Source organism: Palaemon carinicauda, chromosome 44 (assembly GCF_036898095.1).
Source record: "Palaemon carinicauda isolate YSFRI2023 chromosome 44, ASM3689809v2, whole genome shotgun sequence".
Lineage (NCBI taxonomy): Eukaryota > Metazoa > Arthropoda > Malacostraca > Decapoda > Palaemonidae > Palaemon > Palaemon carinicauda.
Window position 1 is genome coordinate 43,783,876 of NC_090768.1, and position 19,414 is coordinate 43,803,289.

The 19,414-nt window shown below is 33.7% G+C and overlaps 1 protein-coding gene across 1 annotated transcript in view; it reads left to right on the plus strand.

Moving 5' to 3' along the window:
• Window positions 1–17,831, plus strand: part of Rab8 (RAS oncogene family member Rab8) — a 76,093-nt gene extending 58,262 nt beyond the window's left edge. The window contains exon 5 of the mRNA XM_068366323.1: window positions 12,782–17,831. Within this exon, the coding sequence (XP_068222424.1) occupies window positions 12,782–12,880 (99 nt within the window). The 3' untranslated portion in view covers window positions 12,881–17,831. The remainder of the gene's footprint in view (window positions 1–12,781) is intronic.
• Window positions 17,832–19,414: the final 1,583 nt, after the last annotated feature.

The window sequence follows — 19,414 nt, forward strand, 5'->3', positions numbered from 1 at the left end:
TACTGCTTCCGTTAATCAAAGAGCATGAAAGGATGTGCCAGGAAATACTTCAACTCTGATATTGTTACTGGTTTTATGAGCACATACTGTAATCCCATTCATGTCTACTATAGTAGAGTTTAGCATAATGTCAAAGAGTGATCCAAAAGAGCATATCCATAAGTGTAATAAATGAATTTTTAATGTTTCTAAATTTTTAACATCTTGTGCACATAGTAGATGCTTTCAATGTAAATTTTAACATTCTTGTCTATTATTGTCATTGTCAGCTGTGTTTTATGAATTATTTGTATATAAATTAAGAATATTTCAGCACTAAATGACTTAATTAAAAAAAGGCAGTGAGTCAAAAGATACTGAAATATTCAGTAAGTTTATTGTGAAACTAAATTTTTATCCAGATATCAAAAATATTTATAGTTAACATTATTCTATCCATTGACTCACTACTACAACTTATTCTTTTTTGTTCTACCTGTCTGCTATGTTGTTTCACTGGCTCTTTAGAAGGTAATGTTTCTCTTGATTTAGAGCATGCAACTTTGTGTAAACAAAGTAATAGTTTATATTAAATTTACAGGGGATGTGGTATGGATAGCTCTTTTTAAAGATACTTGTTTTTTCAATGTTTACTAAGTGCATGTGTACACTGGATGGGGTATTGTTTTAAATGTGTGTGAGGACCTTGCTTCCTTGTCCCTATATTTTACCGTTTGATTCTTTTTATCTATTAGTATGGTAACATCCCTATTCCAAAACAGTGATGGGTACTCCAACACGACAAAGTAAATACAACATTATAATTGCATTTCATTGATAATATTCTATTCTTTTAGCAGACTTGCACATATTTAAAGGACATTCATGTTTGTGTAAGCTCTGGCTTTTGTGAGTACTGTATATTATTTATTTTTTGTCTAATGTTTGGAACTCTTGGTTTTGCGAGTATATTGTTATTTATTTTTGTGTCTTACGTTTGAATCTCTTGAGTTTGTGAGTATATTATATATTTTTTGTCTAACGTTTGAAGTTCTGGGTTTTGTATACTATTTATTTTTTGTCTTATGTTTGAAGCTCTGCGAGTATATTATTATTTATTTTTGTGTCTAACATTTGAAACTCTGGGTTTTGTGAGTATATTGTTATTTATTTTTTGTCTAATGTTTGAAGCTCTGGGTTTTGTGAGTATATTATTATTTATTTTTGTGTCTAACATTTGAAACTCTGGGTTTTGTGAATATATTGTTATTTATTGTTGTGTCTAACGTTTGATGACAAAGGGAATTAAAAACACTCGACTCTCAAAAGTTCTTGTCATGTTTCTTACTTCTAATTTTTTGATACACCATGGTACAATAAACTAGAATTATTCAGCTTCAAAAATAAAACCATAACCAGTATTATACCATGATAGAAAATCAATAAAAAAGATAAATATTACTATTGCTATAAAGAGATCTGCAATTTATCACAGTCAAAGTTTAAAAAACACTGAATCTCATCAACATAATAGAGGGGATTTAGTGAATTATAGGAGCAGAGGAAATTATGATTAAGTAATGGAATAGAATAGGCAAGACACAACATTTTCTTAATCACATCAAAGAAAGGCAAGGCTAATGTTAGATACTGTAGCCCTATGTAATAAAGAGAAAAATATTACGGAAATAAGAAAAATGCATGGATAATACAGTATTGAATTTGATGAATATTAAGGCAATGGAAAAGATTGTAAATGCTTGCAGACCTAGATTTACAAACAAGTAATGAGTTGAAACCCTTTTAGAGTATTGGGTCTTTCTTTTCATGTTCAAGTGCAAGTATCCTTGTCACCTTTTAGAAAAGGGAAAAGAATGTAGGGGTAAAGTAAAAGCAGGAACACTGATGGACTACAGTTTACCTGTATGAGCAGTGCTTGTAAATATTTGGTCCTGCTCTTCTAAAACATTAACTACTTTTGGTACCCAAAAGGAGTATAAAGGAGAAATGTCACGAGTCATAGGGGTTAATGAAACAGGTTATTGTAACGGCTCTTACCCAAAAGTTATTGCTGTTCCTCAAATGAAGTTGAGAAATGTTTCTCCATTATTAGTGAAAAAAGTTCTTCCTGACCAAATGTGGTAGCCACCCCATCTAAGGATGGACAAGATGTTAGCACATAACTTGGGCCACTCAGTTAAAGTCTAACTGTTTGACTTTACACATCTGTTTCCTGTCTTTTTTTATCCCAATATTTTATTGAAATATTGGTTTGTACTTAATACAAAGCTGTTATCGGGTAAAAGTGATCATTCTGTTCTGATTTATTTTTGGATTGGATGAGTACCATCTTGGTCTGTTGCTGGTGGGTTAGCCTGGGTTTACTTGTACTGTACAATGTATTTGCAACTTTAGGTTACTTCTGTTATAGATAGTCATTTAGCCAATATCTCTCTTTTCTCTTTCCGTATGTCTCATTTATTGGAAGAAGGATGAAATTTATTTTCAGGTCGTCCATACTTGAATCATTTACTTTGTTATATACTTTGGTACCTTAAGAAGGTAGTCCTCATTTAATGAGTTTTTTGTATGGACCTATTTCCTACCGTCATTCAGATCTCAGTTCTGGTCAAGGAAGGCTTCTTTAGCCACGATTCCATTTAAATTCTTTCCCACAGCATCCACTTGACAATTTTCTTGAGTACATTTTCTCTTTCGTTTATTACCAGTCACTAAATGAAAGGATTTACTAACGTTTATTTTCTATCCAGATCCTCTTGTGCAGATTCTGCTATTGATACTTAGTCACCTGAATGTAGTAGCTCCTAAAGGCTTCCCTTTACTCTTTTCTTTGTAAATTTCTCCATTTCTGTAATGATTGGCTAAAGATCCCTTGATTAATGCTCTTCTAGGAGAAGGACACTCCAACTCCAAACCATTGTTCTCTAGTCTTGGGAAGTGCCATAGCCTCTGTACCATGGTCATCCCCTGTCTTGGGGTAGAGATCTTTTGCTTGTGGGTGCACTCGGGCACACTATTCTATCTTCTTTCTCTTCTTTTTGGTATTTTGAATTTTTTTCATCTTGTTATTTTTAAGTTTTTATAGTCTATATATGAAAGATTTATTTTGATATTATTGTTCTTAAACTTCTCTAGTAGTTTATTTTCTTATTTCCTTTCGTCACTGGGCTATTTTGGAGCTTGTTGGCTTATAGCATCCTGGTTTTCCAACTAGGGTTGTAGCTTAGCAAGTAACAATAATAGTCTGTTTCTTTGTCCTGTAATACACCAGCCACTGAAGAAAAAACTAAGTCTTGTTTAAAGTAAAGTATGATATTTTTATTTTATTAACATACCATATATATTTTTGCGTTGATTTACTTATGTAAATTCTGGCAAAGAAAAAAATCAGAACCATTGCATTAGAGTATTTGTTTATTTAAGAAAAATTTATGAGTCATAGTTTATTGATCAAGTTCAAAGTCCTGGAACTAGCTCACAAGTATTCAACTATAACTGCTAATAACCCTTTTACCCCCAGGCTCTTTAGAAATTTCCAACCCTTAACCCTCAAGTGGTTATTTTTTCCCCAGCACATTTTGCAGTATATTTTTTTTAAATTGCTCTAACAGCCTTAATTTTTGTCATAGAGAGGTCAGGTTGGTCTCATTCTCTTGGAAAATGCCTGAATTTTCTCAAAAAATTATCAAAAATATGAAAAAAAAAAATTTATAGCATTTTATTGCAAGGACGTACCGGTACGTCCATGGGGGTAAAGGGATGAGTTTTGTGAAATGTACCAGTACGTCCTTTGGGGGTAAAAGGGTTAAAAAAGTTCAAATTGTTGTCAGAGATATAGAATGACAAAAAAGTACAATAATCCTCTGATAATTTATACAAACAAGAAATTATGACAAAATAATCTCTACCAACGAATAAATATTTAAGAAAATAACAAATTCCCAATAACTGTAAAGTGAATAATATCTAAACTGCATTCAATCTTTCATTTAACGCTAGTTTATACTTATTTTTTAAAAAAGAAAATGATAATTATGAAAATAATGCAATAAGATTAATGATGACAATTGTTTTATAAAGAAGTATGCCATGTTTTTATTGGTTTTAAATATGTCCATGTTAAAATTATAAGTAAAAACTTGTAAGCTACATATTAAAGAAAGGCCCTTACTCTTATCCTCAGAATCCATTTTTTTCACATCTTCCCGATACATTAAAATTAGATACCACTGGCAGCGTGCATTGCAAGCTGCCCTGTTAATGCTACCAGATGTTTGTTGTAATCTCTTTGAACCCTGTTGTAATACCTTGAGCCATTTAGCTTTTCATTTATTCTCTTTGATTAGTTATCCGTGTTACTTAAACTTAAATTGTTCAACACTTCACTACTCATTTAGGAAGAAAACCTTCATGTATGCCATATGAATGTCAAGAAATATGATTTATTAATCAGGTTTAAATGATTTAATAAGGTGACTCTCTCCATCTCAACTTTACATTAAAATATAGAGTTAATGCTTGAATATTTCAATTGTCAGTAAGAATTATAAAATTAAGAACCCTATATTGGTTTTATGCAAGTATCTGAGCTATCCATATATCTTCATCTTCCTGAAATAAATTTGAAGTTATAGTTTGGTGTTAGTGTATGTTGCTTATCTTGAAGTGAGCTCAGCATTTCTCGTGGATCTTATGTAAATCATCATTTTGTCGTAATAGACCTCTAGACAAATTTTATATATTGATTTTGAACCTACAGACCAGACCTTGTTAAAGATAATTGTGTCTTCTAGTTGTCATACTATTACTTTTGTTGCCTGAGAATTTGCTGAGCAAGCTTGTTTTATTTCCCACATGTGACTTTGATAATTATCTGAGAAGCATATGCAAGGATGCACCGGTTTTCCTGGTACTATAGGAATAAATTCAGATCTGGCTTAAAACTAGAACAATTATATGTTCTGGTAAAGGCAGGAGACAAATGGATTTATTGTGTAGTTTTCTTAATGGTAAATTTACATAACAATACAGAATTTTCTAGCTTTTCGTTGCAAATCTCTCCAAAGTGTCCATTTTATTTTGTATGACTACCATAATAAGGTTCCCCCTTGGTTGAAGTTAGGAGTACAAGGTGAAGGATGCTACCCTGCTACAAAAATTCTATCTTTAATGTCTTCTGTAATACCTCTTAAAACTAGTTTCCATTAACTTTATGTCTTAAGCTACTAAAAGATTTTCTCTGAATGACCATTGCGGTAATTAATATCTATCCCCTAATTTTTTTTTTTTTTTATTAGTTTTGTACAGGATTTTATGGCTATGTCAGCCATTTTATGTTTTTCCTTCTAATCATAAATCTTTTGATCATTATTTATGTCATATGTTTGTATAACATTTATTTTCTCTTTATTTCTGTAACCTAATTTTTATAAAGCACAGTAATGTTCTTATGGTTTTCCTTTTTGTATTCTATGCAATTTTTTTCTTGAATGAAAATTCTTCATAGCTTTTATCTTTAATTATCTACAAACCAAAGTGAAGAAGCCAATTTGGCAAGGCAGTTTTTCACCAGTTATTTCATTATACAAATGTTTAGGCTTATATTTTTATAGACTCATAGATATATCTCTTTGTTCCTACGTGAATAGAAACCCTTATTCTTTAATATGAGTATGATTTCAGTGAAGCTGAAAATTCTGCTGTTGAGATTTTTAAGGTGTCAGTAGTTACTGACAGGTGGCGGGGAACCCCCTGCCTCCTTTAAAGGCAAAGAGGAGAGAGTTCCTTCAACTTTCTCATGCCCCTACATGGAGGCAGGACAAGGGTACCTCCAATTCCCTCAGGGGATCAACCTCACCACCTGTTAGAAGGCAAACCATTACTTTGTACTAAGTTGAAACTTCTTAAACATTTCATCGCAGAGGACGAGAAAGATAATCTGATCTTTACGAGACATATCATGGGCACAATTATGTTCACATGCACTCTTGTACTCTGGTCGTAAGGACCTGTTAGTGCTCGCCCACTCACCTGATCCTGAAAAATTTCCTGTTTGTGAGTGCCACACTTTTGACGCTCTCTGGTGTTTGCATATGTTCTCCGGTTATGGTGCACTCATTTGATACTGAGCATTTACCTGTTAGCGCACATTTGTTCGTTCGCTGCAATCTCCAGTTAATGCTCTCATCTAAATAGGACTTCTCACCTTTTTGTGTACTCATCTGTTCCCTTGTGCTTTCTTGTTAGCCAGGACCCGTCTATGCATGAACGCATGCTTCCCTATAAATGCACATGTAGCTTTTTTGTGTGTACTGTACTCATATTTGCGTGAGTGCTCTTTTATTCGTGCACACACACTCACATTAGTTTGCACTCTCTGGCTAACACATTCTCAACCGATCCTGAACTCACAACTATTCACACATGCTCATCTGATCGCATGCATGCGCTCCTGTTAGCCTGCGCTCTTTTGTTCGCATAAACTCACCTGTTCCGGAACTCACTATTGTTCTTGTGCGGTCAACTGTTAACTTGAAGTCGTATATTTGTGTAGCTTTACAGTTCTCCATGGCTCTGTCTATACCGACAAAAGCCTAACTCATCACCTGAAAATCTAATTAGGACAATAGGACATTGATTGAAGTCGATACTCCTGCACGTAGCTCATCTGCCAGTTCCTTTGTCCTATGGATATGTCCTCTATTAAAGGAAGAGGGTTTGTATTTGTGTAGGAAAAAAATCACAAATTTTAGTACAGTAATAATATGTATCTTTCTTAAATATACAAATCTGAGTCCTTTAAGTTAAATTTTTAACCTCATTTACCTCGCAATTGCTAGGTGAAGGTCAACGTGGTTATTCAGTGACTTGGCAGGGAGTGTGGCTCTCCCGCCACCCACTTATAACTTCAACCCAATTTTATGAATTTAACAGATGAGTTCCAGCTTTGCAGAAATCATGCTCCTGTTAAAGAATTCAGGGTTGTATAGTTAGGAACTGTATAAATTATTTTTTTATATTTTTTTTATATTTCTTCTTTCGGAGTTTCATTGTTCTGAAGAGAAAAGGGAGAATACACCAGATCCACTTATCTGGAATTTTTTCATCCTTATCATCCATCACATTCATGTATCAGAGGATGATCCTTGTGATTAGATATTAGCATAGATTTTGGATAGAATAAAAAAAGTTGTAATCACTAGAGATTAGATTTTTTTTTAGGATTGAAGGTAGTTAGAATATACATGAAGATATTGTTATTTAGAAAAGGACAAAACCTTATTGTGTGATTGGAAATGTAGACCAAATGAGATACATCAACATTAAAATTAAAAGTAGCTCTCTAACTTGATTAAAAACAAGTTAAATACTGTTTGCAGTAATAGTTTTATGCTATTGTTTTACATTTTTGACCTGTATACAGCTATGATAAATCTGTGAATACTGTTTGCAGTAATAGTTGTACGGTACTGATTTACTATATTCAACCTACTGTATACAGGTATGATAAATGCGTTTATTAATTGTGACATACAGTGCTATAATTGGTAAATTTAGGAAAAAATTATGTATAGCCTGTGATTACATCATTGAATATTTCTGGTAGTGTAGCCTGTAAGTGGTTATCATGAATACCTTATTTGCTATACTAGTACAGTAATTTGTTGTATGTTATCAGTAGTTGAATTATGATAGCCTCAAAGTATAGGAATACAGAATAAATGCGTTTGTTCTTATGCATATACAAGCCTTTCATGCATAAAGTTTTGAAATAGGGTCATGGTGGCCGATGTGGAAACGTCCCTGACTGGTGAATGCCAGACTGGGGTTCGAGCCCCGCTCAAGCTCATTAGTTTCTCTGGTCGCTGAAGGAGCCTATAGGTCTATCTGCTGAGTCCTCAGATGCCATTGCCTGGCCCTCCTTGGTCCTGGCTTGGGTGGAGAGGGGCTTGGGCATTGATCATATGTATATATGGTCTGTCTCTAGGCCATTGTCCTGTTCGATAGGGCAGTGTCACTGTCCCTTGCCTCTGCCATTCATGAGTGACCTTTAAAGCTTTTAATTGCCTTCATTGTAACTGGAATGATTGATTAAATCATTAACCAGGTAGTTTACAACATGTGGTGAGCGAAGGCAAGTAACCCCAACCAATCGCTTGTCAGAGACTTTACTTTAGTCTTTGCCTGCAATGAGAATGGCCATCAAGGCCACACCTACACACGATCTAGTTTCAAGACCTTCTCCATCCCCTCACTTCATGAAAAGTCTGTTGGTAATCAAGAGGAGTTGCTTTTGTGTCTGGTGATGAGGACTTGACATCTCTGGCTTGAATGTCAGGGACTACATTTTAGCATTGGCAGAACTAAGAAAGAATTGTCGAGAACAGTCTCTTTCTGGCTTCATGAGATAAACTTTTGATTATGTCAAAGTACCAGCTTGAACTAGGGCTTATGAAGTCAGGGTTATTAAGCCACTTTGAAATCTGAAGAATCTTACAGTCGGACAGGGGATGAAGGAATTTGGGAGCACCCAACAACTTTCATAATCCTCTATTCTAGGGAGTATATCCACAAGTCCTTCAACATTCTTATTCTTGGTTCTGTTGTGGCTGCTTAAGTAGTTGTGTAGCCTGCCCAGCTCCCATATGGGACAGGAGGCCTCTTCTATGGTAACATGTTCGATGCAAGTCTGATGGAAAGATAGACTGACTGGCAGTTCTGCTTCTTTCTTTCCTCTTTAGTTCGGGATGAAGTGTTTGTACAGTTGCAAGCTAGATCCGATATTGATGCTGGTAAACTACATTTCTGAATACCATTCTTTGCGTTCATCCTTCCCTTACAAGGGGGCCAGTGTGGAGTGAATACCAACCTATTGATTATCATACACAATGTTTGCCATTTCAGGTTGTCTCACATAAGGGGAAGAAAGATTCCTTCATTGACCGTGTACCAGGTATATAACCAAATACTCTACTGGACAGGCCTTGTCAGCCTACTCATCTCTATGATGGGCTGATAGGAGATTAATGGAGTCATCTCCCTCGCTCTCGTATACGACCAGGAGACTACCATATTCTAGGGGGGAAAAACTAACCAATTCAGTTTTAGGATGACTTCTTACCCACCAATAAGTGAGTCTCCCTACTCTAAGGGAGAAATGTTTGTATACACATAGGAACAAATAACAGGTTTTAAATGTAATTTGTATTTTTCACAGCTGTACAAACCTGAGCCCTTTAAAGTTGAATTGTCCTATCTTGAACAATCCCTCTCAGTACTTAACAGAAGGTCAAAAGTGAAGTCACTGACAGGAGAGTGGGCAAGGCTGCTTGCCTGCACCTACCACCTAATGTTAATTACCTCGTTAACAGTTTCAACAGTCATTCCTGTGTCAATGAAAACAATATCCATAGTTTTGAGGACTCAGGTTTAAAGTGTTACTTTTATGGGAACCATTCCTAGCCTAGCCAAGTCTTTAGTGCATGAATTTTTGGGAGACCATCTTGCTCACTTACTCATTAAAAGTAAAAATTTACTTTTGAATGGTTTGTAGTAGACATAGGAATTAGTCTGTGATACCCGAGCGTTCATAAGATTTTGTGTTAATAAAACAACTTGAATTTATCATAAGCTATGCATTAGGGGTGCGTGGCCTACCTAAACTAGCCTTACTTCCATTGATCTGGCAATAAGATTGATTTGGCCCTTGTGCCAGATTAGCAATGATATATTGTACTGTAATTCTTAAAAAATGAGTAATAATTAATTTATTTCTGAGTGCAATAAAGTATGAGACCCTGTGTGTTTAGATATTGATATAATTACTATGGGAATTGTTTAGTCAAGTTGAATTATCCACCTTGGCTAGTAGATCATATAAGAAAGCTAAGCATATGTTCGATAAAAAACTGAATGGTATTCAGAAACGATAGACATCTTAAAATTGTCTGTTCACATTAGTTTAGTAGAACCATCAAAATAACTGAAGGACTAGTGCTGTGACTTAATGTTTTTTTAACAATACTTATCATGCATAAATTACAGTATGTATGAATGAATCCACAAAAAACAACAAACCATAAATCACTGTTATACATTGTAAAATGTGAAAATTAAAACCTTTCACATCAAAGAAAGTGGTTGTAACTATCATCTCTTTGACTTTAAAGAGTTACAAAAATGCATGACAAAAATGTTGTGTGTGTTCATTGTTAGAGAGTTTATTGTGAATGCTTTTGGTTTGGTAGATCATTGCGTATTGAATGTGATAGAAAATTAAGGCTTGAAGAGAAAATGTCAGGAAAGCATTTACTACATTGTGTCAGGATTAACTTTTACTAACTTTGCATGTGACAAAAGCTAATTCTGTATTGTTATATAAAAAGCTATGTGAAAAAAACTTTCCTGTAAAATTCTGATACAGTACTTTTTAGTATAGCTTAATTTTTATTATGCACTTTTACCCCAGTTTAATTTTTTCATTTACTTTGCGTATGTGTAGGAATGGGATGTTTTTTTGTGTATTTATAGTTTAATGTAAATGAAATTATTATCTTTAGGATTTAATTCTTACTAATATTGTTTTATTTGTAATCACATTCTCTAATACAGTACAGTACTTGAAAGCTTTCTTAAAATATTCACGTTCAGGAAATAGTCTCATGTTTTATTGAATTAATCAGGCAGATACATTTTAGCTTGCCAGTAATTAGGCAACACACTTTAATTGGTATTGGTACAGTACAAAAATCATGATATAAATATTATCAAGCTCTATTTTAGTTACTCTACACTAAACTAGAAGCATTTTTTCTAAATACTGTATATGTTTGATAGAATAAAATTCTGTAAATTTTCATATCTGTACTATGATATACAGTAGCCTTCTACTGTATTAATAGTGATGATTTAGGTATATACATACAGTAAAGAAAATTAGCAGAGTAAAATTATTGAATGATAAAATATCTTTTTATCATTATTCATTATTTCTCTTATACTTATTTTGTTTATTTCCTTTTCTTAATGGGCTATTTTTCCATGTTGGAGCCCTTGGGTCTTATAGCATACTGCTTTTCCAACTAGTGTTGTAGCTTAATCAGTAATAGTAATAATACAGTAAACTTAAGTAAATAAATGTGTCCCAAGATTTGTAAAGTGTGGTATTTCTTTGACATCTTTTGCCATGTCAAGAATTTTTTAAAGTAAAATGTATTATAATGTTTTGATAATTACTGCATAAATACCAGGTACATATTTGCTTTTGTGATTTTCTATTTATTGAATCATAGTACTGTACTGTATAATATTAATCCTAAAGATAGGTCCATATAACACAAAAGATAAAGTTTTAAACCAGAACATGACCCCAACCAAGATTTTTTTTTATGATTTTAAAGTGAAAATGTTGCAATTAAATTTTTGCTTGTTATTCTCTAATATTTGCTGTTAGTTTCATTTATATAAGCAAGCTATGATTACATAACATGGAGATGGTTCCTCGGTAAAGATTAATAATGTGAAAAATGTATGGTTTGCCCTAGTATGTAACACCAGCCAGTTGCTCAAGATGTTTAACACAAGACTTTAATATTTAAAATTATTGAATGTGTGTGAGTGTGAGAAAATTGTGAGATTGTTTTATGCTCATTTTATTTGCTTTTGTCAAAGACCCTTTGCAGGTCACTGTATTATATTATAAAAGCCCCAGAATCTGTTCCATCATAATGGATATTTATAAAATAGCGATAGATGTATTGGAGTATTTTACCAGTTCATTGAAATTATTTGATAAAAAAAGTTATAATGCAGTATTGCACTAAGTTATTCAAACTATTGTATAAAATAATTAAGCTAAAAATTGCACTTAGTTTAGACTTATATGGAATAACTTGGGAGATAACCGAGCTGTCTACAAAGATTTCCGGAAGTACATGCCTGATTTGTTAAATTGGAAGGGCATGAAACTAAAAAGAACTCAAGAAAATTAAAACACGGAAAACTGTGCAAGTGGGGGACAAAATGGCCCCTAAGAATCCTTTATACTTTAAACAGTATACCATACAAAACAAAATACAATACAAGTTGTAAATTTGTATATGAAAATATTTTAAATTAGATGCTTTTCATCCCTATGTATTCAGAAGAGAAATGGTTCTTCCTGGTTTATAGCTTCTATGATTCATTTTCATATTCAGTTGATCAGTGCACCTTATTACAGTACCCTATCAGATTGCTTTGTACACTTCATTCCAACCCTGAAATTTTCCCGATTCCTCCTTGAGACCTTCATAATAACTGGGACTCATAAGTTCTTGATCATTCACCTAAATGATGATTCAGGATATCCAAAATGGATGATTGTGTCGTGAAACATACATTGACACAGTGGTCACTCTATACAGTAAAAGTAATAATTACACAGTAATGTAAATGAGAAATATCAGGAGGAAATGTTATAAAGTTTGGAATTCTGTACAATATATCCATGCCTATCAACATCACTCTTGTATTTGTAAATGATATTGACAATTTATCATTATCAGCACTTCATCTAGGGTTCATGACTTTCACTTCTGAATCCCTTTGTTTATATAGGTTTTATGGTTAGCCTAAGAAGTTTCTTGTGTCCTATTACCTTTTTATGGTTTGCTTTGCACAGCAAATAGCCTTTACCAGAAAATGACTCTCTTAGAAATTTGCTTTTTACTTTAAGGCTTAAACTGTTGTGGTTATATTGATGGTTATCCTGATGTGTATTGATTAATTTTTTCCATTATAGGAAGCAAGTAATCCTCCCAAGGGTGGCCATACCATCAAGCCGAATGAACCACCACGAAAATCCATCAGTAGTTGGCTAGCTAAGTGTACTATCCTATGATCTCCTTTGTGGTATATTCTAGCTCACCTTATTATGGAAGTGTCTTGGTCATGCCAGGCAGTAGTTGTGATGGCAGCCAAGAAGTGGATGGTTTATTTGTGTGCTTACCATGTGATTGTTGCAACTTAATAACTGGCTCGAAAGGCTGTGTTTGCTGGTACGAAGTGTAATAACTAAGTACTAGCATCTTCTCAATCTTGTTTACAGGCCTTTGAGCATCAACCAGGGACCCTCTGGTTTTCCAGAAGTGAAGTGTCAGTTAAATCGAAAAGAATTTGGAGTTTAAATGGATAGGGTATTTTGAAAGACAATTCTTATTGTACTTTGTTGTCAGTTAAAATATTTTTTGCTGTTTGATGGACTGCAACCATATTTAGATTTAAAAGTGTTGCAACATCGTCATCATCTGTTGGTTAGGCATTTCTCGTGTCAGCATCTGTTTATGCTATGCATCTGTGATTGTAGATATGTCCATGTATGTGATTTAGAAAGTTGTATGTTTATATTCTTGTTTGTATAATTTTCAACTTCTACATTGAAATTTCTCCTTCGTCCTACGTATATTTCACAACAGATCTAAGATGTACAGCACAATATCCATCCAGTAAGGTGTAATTCCAGTCAGCCATGATGTAGCCGTAAGCCGTGATGGCTGTGCTTCACTCATATGACACTGTACTGTATATAGTATAAGAGTAATTAGGAAGCAATATCAATATATTTTATGAACTCGCCCTTTTGCAAATCATATACCATAAAATAAGATTTTCTAATAGTTGAAAGCCAATTGTGCTCATTATTTGCAAGTTTATATATGCTACGCATGCTTGAAACATCATTTTTTATAAAGTGAGAAAGTTTTACAAAACCAGCGGATACGGCTTTTATTAGAAAGTATTTGTTATTGGCAGTTTTCCGAGATAATCGTCTTCGTGTTTGAAAGAGAGAAATTTGTTTCTTCCATATCTAATAGGATGAAGTATGAGAAAGTTAGTATTGTTGTGTAGGCACACAGTTTTATATCTTAACCAATGTCTGTTAAATTTTCCTTTTGCTTAGAATTTACTATCAAGAGGAATCTTCAGCTTACTCCTAGTATTTCACTTGTAGGTGTCAGTCTTTTTGCTAATTTTAAATCCCTATGATTGGTATCTTAGGAGTACTGTGAGTTATCTCTTATAGAGTTCTAAAGCAAATGTTATTATTGGTACTTTATCTCTTGCTCATAATTTCAATGATCAATGTTTTCTTCCTTGAACCAACTCATTCATTTGTTTCAGATTGCTATTTTTTTCCATGTGAGAAAGGATAATTATTACTTCTGATTTTATTAGTTTTACTACTTTTGAATTCTAATTGTTACATTTTGAATCAAAATGAAACAGAAGTCATAATTAATAGCATAATCACATATATTCAAACATGAGATTGGCTATACATGTAGCATCTGGTGCCACAACAATGATTTTATGTGCTTGTGAAATTGCTTCAAGAACTGCCTCTATAGAAAGACATCCATGTAACCCGTGGTGTCTATTTAGACCTGAAGGTAATAATGAAAATATGGGAAGTGGCATGGAGCCGTAAAGGTAGCTATAAAATTGTGTAAATATTTTATGCAATGTATTTTCTATGATTTAGTTCCTTGTTATCAGGTACCACTAAAATGTTTCCTACCTGTCCATTCCACTTATGTGTTTATTTTCTCTTCTTGAAGTCATGAATATCTTGCTTTTTTGTTGCATAGTATATATGTTTTTCTTCCCTGATGGTGCATTCTTCTCAGTGTATCAAAGATCTTGTCTATTTTTCATGACAGGTGGATTTTTAGGTATGATTTCACCATTAAAGTCCTTTGCTATTCATATTGGAAGATTTTACTTTAACAAATTTTTTTTTCAGGTAATTAATCTACTTCAGATGACTTTGCCTAGTCTACTTATAGTACTGTATCTTTTAAATTAGGCAAAATGTGAGGAATTGATTTTAATGTTTCCCAAGTTGTATTTTTTTTAACAGTATATGAGAGCATCATGTGGAATGTATGCTATAATTATTTTATAGTTAATGATTTTTGATAAATATATTATTTAGATAGAATTATGTATACGGTACTATTTTATATGATGCCCCATGAATAGTTTGAAATGCGACTTTAATTGCTGAAGAACTAATTGAGATCCCTTAACCAGATTTCTCATGACATTTTTCCCCCCATTAAAGACTATGAATCTGTCTTTACAAGATCAACTTTTACTTGTGCCTTTATTCCCAAACAAACATTGAAAATTCAATCCTACTTGCTAAAAAAAAAAAAAAAGGGAAGACTCAAAGGGATTTGAGAACTGTATTTGTTGATTATTCATTGTTTTTTTTTTTTAAATGTTCTGATTGTTGTGTAACTGGCAGTTGCTATTACTATGTTTGAAATTCCTCAGTTAAATGTTCAAACTAAAGAGTTTTTTGTCATCAGGTGTTTGTTCTTTTCTTTAACATTGAAAAAGACTAGGTGTGTCATTCTTCTTTGCGCTTCTTGTGTAGTGTAATGTCATTTTTTAATTATGAAACCTAATATTATTCACCCAAGTGTTAGCATTTTTCTTATTGTTGAATGTTCTGAAGAAGACCTTTTGCTAAATGTTTGGGTTTGGTGAAGAGAGTAAGTGAAGAAAGTTTATAATCTTAAATCTACGTTATAAAGGTTGGGTATGTTTTTGATGATCTAAATACAGAATTTTATCACTTTAATGCAGTTTATTTCGATACTTAACTGTCAATATTCTCAAAACACGAACCCTGTTAATGTGAATTGTAGGCATGAAACATTGAAACAGTACTGAAAGTAGGATGCTTTTATATTCTATATAAAATCAAATGCCATGTAAAGTAAAATCATTCAGTCTTTTACCTTATTTTGTTTGATATTAAACATACTTGCTCATGGAAACAAATGTTTGAATTTGAATAAACACTGAAATTGTTTAAACTAGTAAATTTGCTAGCAAAATAATTTTATTTGTGAATAGCGAGTTATAATACTGGTATTTGTTTGAAGATTTAATATTTACACATTTAACTTCATGTTCAGTTGACCTTTTATAAAGTTATCTTTGAAGCTGAGGAGGATGCACCTCATTTTTGCTTTTGTTTCATGTATATATTTTCTATTACCCTAAAGGAAGTCATACTCAGTTTGTTCAGTGTTTGCCCGTGTGTTCCTCGTAAGCTTTTTTTTTTTTTTGAAGTTAATATTTTTAAGGTGGTATGTAGGAAAAATGTGAATGGAGGAAGAATATCATTGTAACTGAAATATGATTTTCTTTTCAGCTAAAGCTTTTGCAAAGATTGAGACATTTTGTCGTAAAATAATCTTAAAGCCTTTATTTGCTCTGAATATAGTAAAGAAGCAGTTGTATTTAGAATTTTTGTAAGATATGAAGAAGTTTAGTACTGTATCTTAATCCTGAATTATTGGTTTAATAATGTACATATCAGATCTTTTTATAAATAAATATATAAGTATTTTGGGGTCATGCTCCCTATGCATGAAATAGGATATTTATGAGAATTTAGTAACCAAAAATTATGCCAAACTTTCATCAAAATATGCAAAAGCTGCAGGCAAGTTTTACCTTATATTTGTCAATTTTCATTATCATCAAATTCAGTAATAAGGGTTATATCAAGGTTACCAAAGGCTTGCATCCTTAGGCAGCGGAGTTATTCATAAGAGCTTTTTTGAGTGTGAGCTTTTGCATTTCTTAAACGTTACCATTTACATTTACAACATCGCCAACTTTTGAGTGATTAGCTTACAAAGATGGTTATTTTTACAGAATATTTCAAGATCCATCAATATTACTTGGGACCATTCAACTAAGTCATGCAATAAACTTTATTCCTCTTATTATATTGTACTAAAAGGATAAATGCCCATGGCATTTCCAAGATATAGATTTTGGATATGGTTGCCAAATTTGTGGTGCATAAACATAACCATGGCAGTCTTAAAGTTACATGGTCCATAGTATATTTAGGATAAATTTTATATGCTGATATCAACTTACTTTTCTTTCAATACATTTTGATAAAAAATGAAATGCAGGTAAACAACGAGAAGGAAAGTGATTTCTTTAATGTATAATTGATTTTTTCTCTATATTTTGTGTAAAATATATAATTACTGTTCATAAAATTGACTCTTTTGCCACTGATATCCATGACATTGCCGTATTTCTTCTCCATTTGCTTGTGTGTATCTGTTCATTGAAAACTTGTTAAACAAATGGCTACATCTTACTTTGTTCCACTAATGAAAATGCTCAATTATGTAAATAGAGCACAGACATTGTTACAGATTTAAAATGATTACTCATAACAGTTTTAAGTTCACGTAGCTAACTGTACTTAATGGTACTGTATATGGTAGTTTCAGCCCCACGAGGGAAATCTGGTATTAGAGGTATGTCTTATTTACTTTCTATTGATAGAGCAAACTTATTTCACAAATTATATAAGAATCTTATTTCTCTTTAATTGCAGTACATAACCCTTGTAGAAACATTAGATATTTTTATCCTGACCATTTTTAGAACAGGAAAATACAGTGCTCTGGCTGCAATAGACTAAGTAAATGGTACATACTTTTTCAGATTGTTTGGAACATTTAAAATGTATCCAGGGTAATACACATGAAGTATGTTTGGAACATTTGAAATGTATTCATTGTAATACGTGTGGTTTATAATCTCCCTACGAACCCAATAGCAATGTCAAGTGTTAGCAGATTTGATATGGCATATGAGTAATATTTGTAGTTAGTTTGTGTACATAGATTTTTCTATGTGTACCTTGTCTACTGTAAATGTTTATCAGAGTATTTGTTTTCTTTTGCCATCACTTTTATAGATAACAGTGCAAAAACTTAAATAAAAATATTACAGCTTCATAATTCATGGTATTTAAAATTCCTGGAACTGTACATGTAATGAAAGTGAAATGGGCTACTATTGAAAATCCAGTGTATTGTACTTGTAAACAAATAGTAATTTAGTTGTTGAAGTTATTTATACTGTACATGTGTATTGCTTAATGTCAGAAAGGATTCTGTTGTGGAGCTTGAATGTTACAGCTCCTTCCTTGACATGTTGATTGTCATCGAGATGAATGTGAATGATCAAATGAAGAGTATGGCGAACGGGCCGTATCAGGTAAAAATACACAATCACCACAAGGATCCACTCCCACTAGTTTACAAAAGAACAAACCAACATCACTGAACCTCTCATATGTATCTACTTCATCATGAGACCACAATGCAGAAACCAAGCATGAAAGAGGCATGAGCTTCATTGGTGCATCAGCTTCTTTAGTGATGACTGCCGTAATAAAATGAAGATAGTGAACTAACCTGCCTAGATTATGGGCTGGATATTTCTTGGGATGTCAAGGCACTTAGGCCTGTAAAAGGAGCCGAAGTGATAATCAACCAACAACCATTTAACAACTTGGGCATAGAGATGTCACAGGTGTCAGGCTAGGTCCCTATCAGGTGAATAGTAGATGCTCATAGGCGAACTTAAATATATTTGATTTGTGTTGCCAATATGGAGTCTGAATCTACGGTCATTTACGAGAATGGGTTAAGGTACCTCTGCCGGTGTGGCTGACAGAGGATGGTGGACCATAGGGGTAGTTCTCTCTGTACCTTGACCATTCGGCATGTTGCCACATGGGAGCCACTAGTGCCATCTTGTGTATGAGTATGACTCCTGGGACATTCGAAATTGTGCTGTAATAAAGCTGACAGGTCTGGAACTGAAAAAAGTGCAGGGAGCTTTTCGATAAACTGTGTGGCAAACCTTTCCATCAATGGTTAACTCCAAAAAGCAGGAAGCCTTTCTGCAACACAGGGATGTAGACCATTCAGATCCTACCAACTGTCCCCGTTCACCGAGTGTCTACGAGTACATCCTCTTTCCTGGAATGAACCTCACTGACAGCATACTGTGTTGTCAAATGCCCTAGCACGTGCCTGCTTTGCCAGCTTGCAAGGGATCCGTGAAACACTGCCCCCCCTTGTTTGTTGACACATCAATGCTACCGAGTCCCCTATCAAATTCTGTTGGAAAGCCTTCATTGCCAGCAGCGCTGCTTGCATTTACAGCAGGTTGATATGCAGTTTTTCTTCTGTGGACCATCTACTCAAGGTAGACCAGTTCTTCAGATGCACGTCCAATCCTTCCTTGAATGCATGACGAGGTTCTGGTAGTTCAGTTACCAGGCTGAATCATCCCGTCCTTCTTACCAGAACCAGACTGTAAGGGGAATTGCTGGTTGTTGATTAGTGATGCTGCAAGACCCCCTTCGAGCAATTGCGGGAGGAGCCGCCCATGAAGCACAAACATTTCCAACGACAAAAGATGTCCTGGAAGTCGTTGCCACTATTGAGCCAGAACTTCATGAAGAAAAGATTGTGCGACCGAGTCTACTTATGTTGCTGTTCAATGGGAAGATTCAGTGCTGCTGTATATC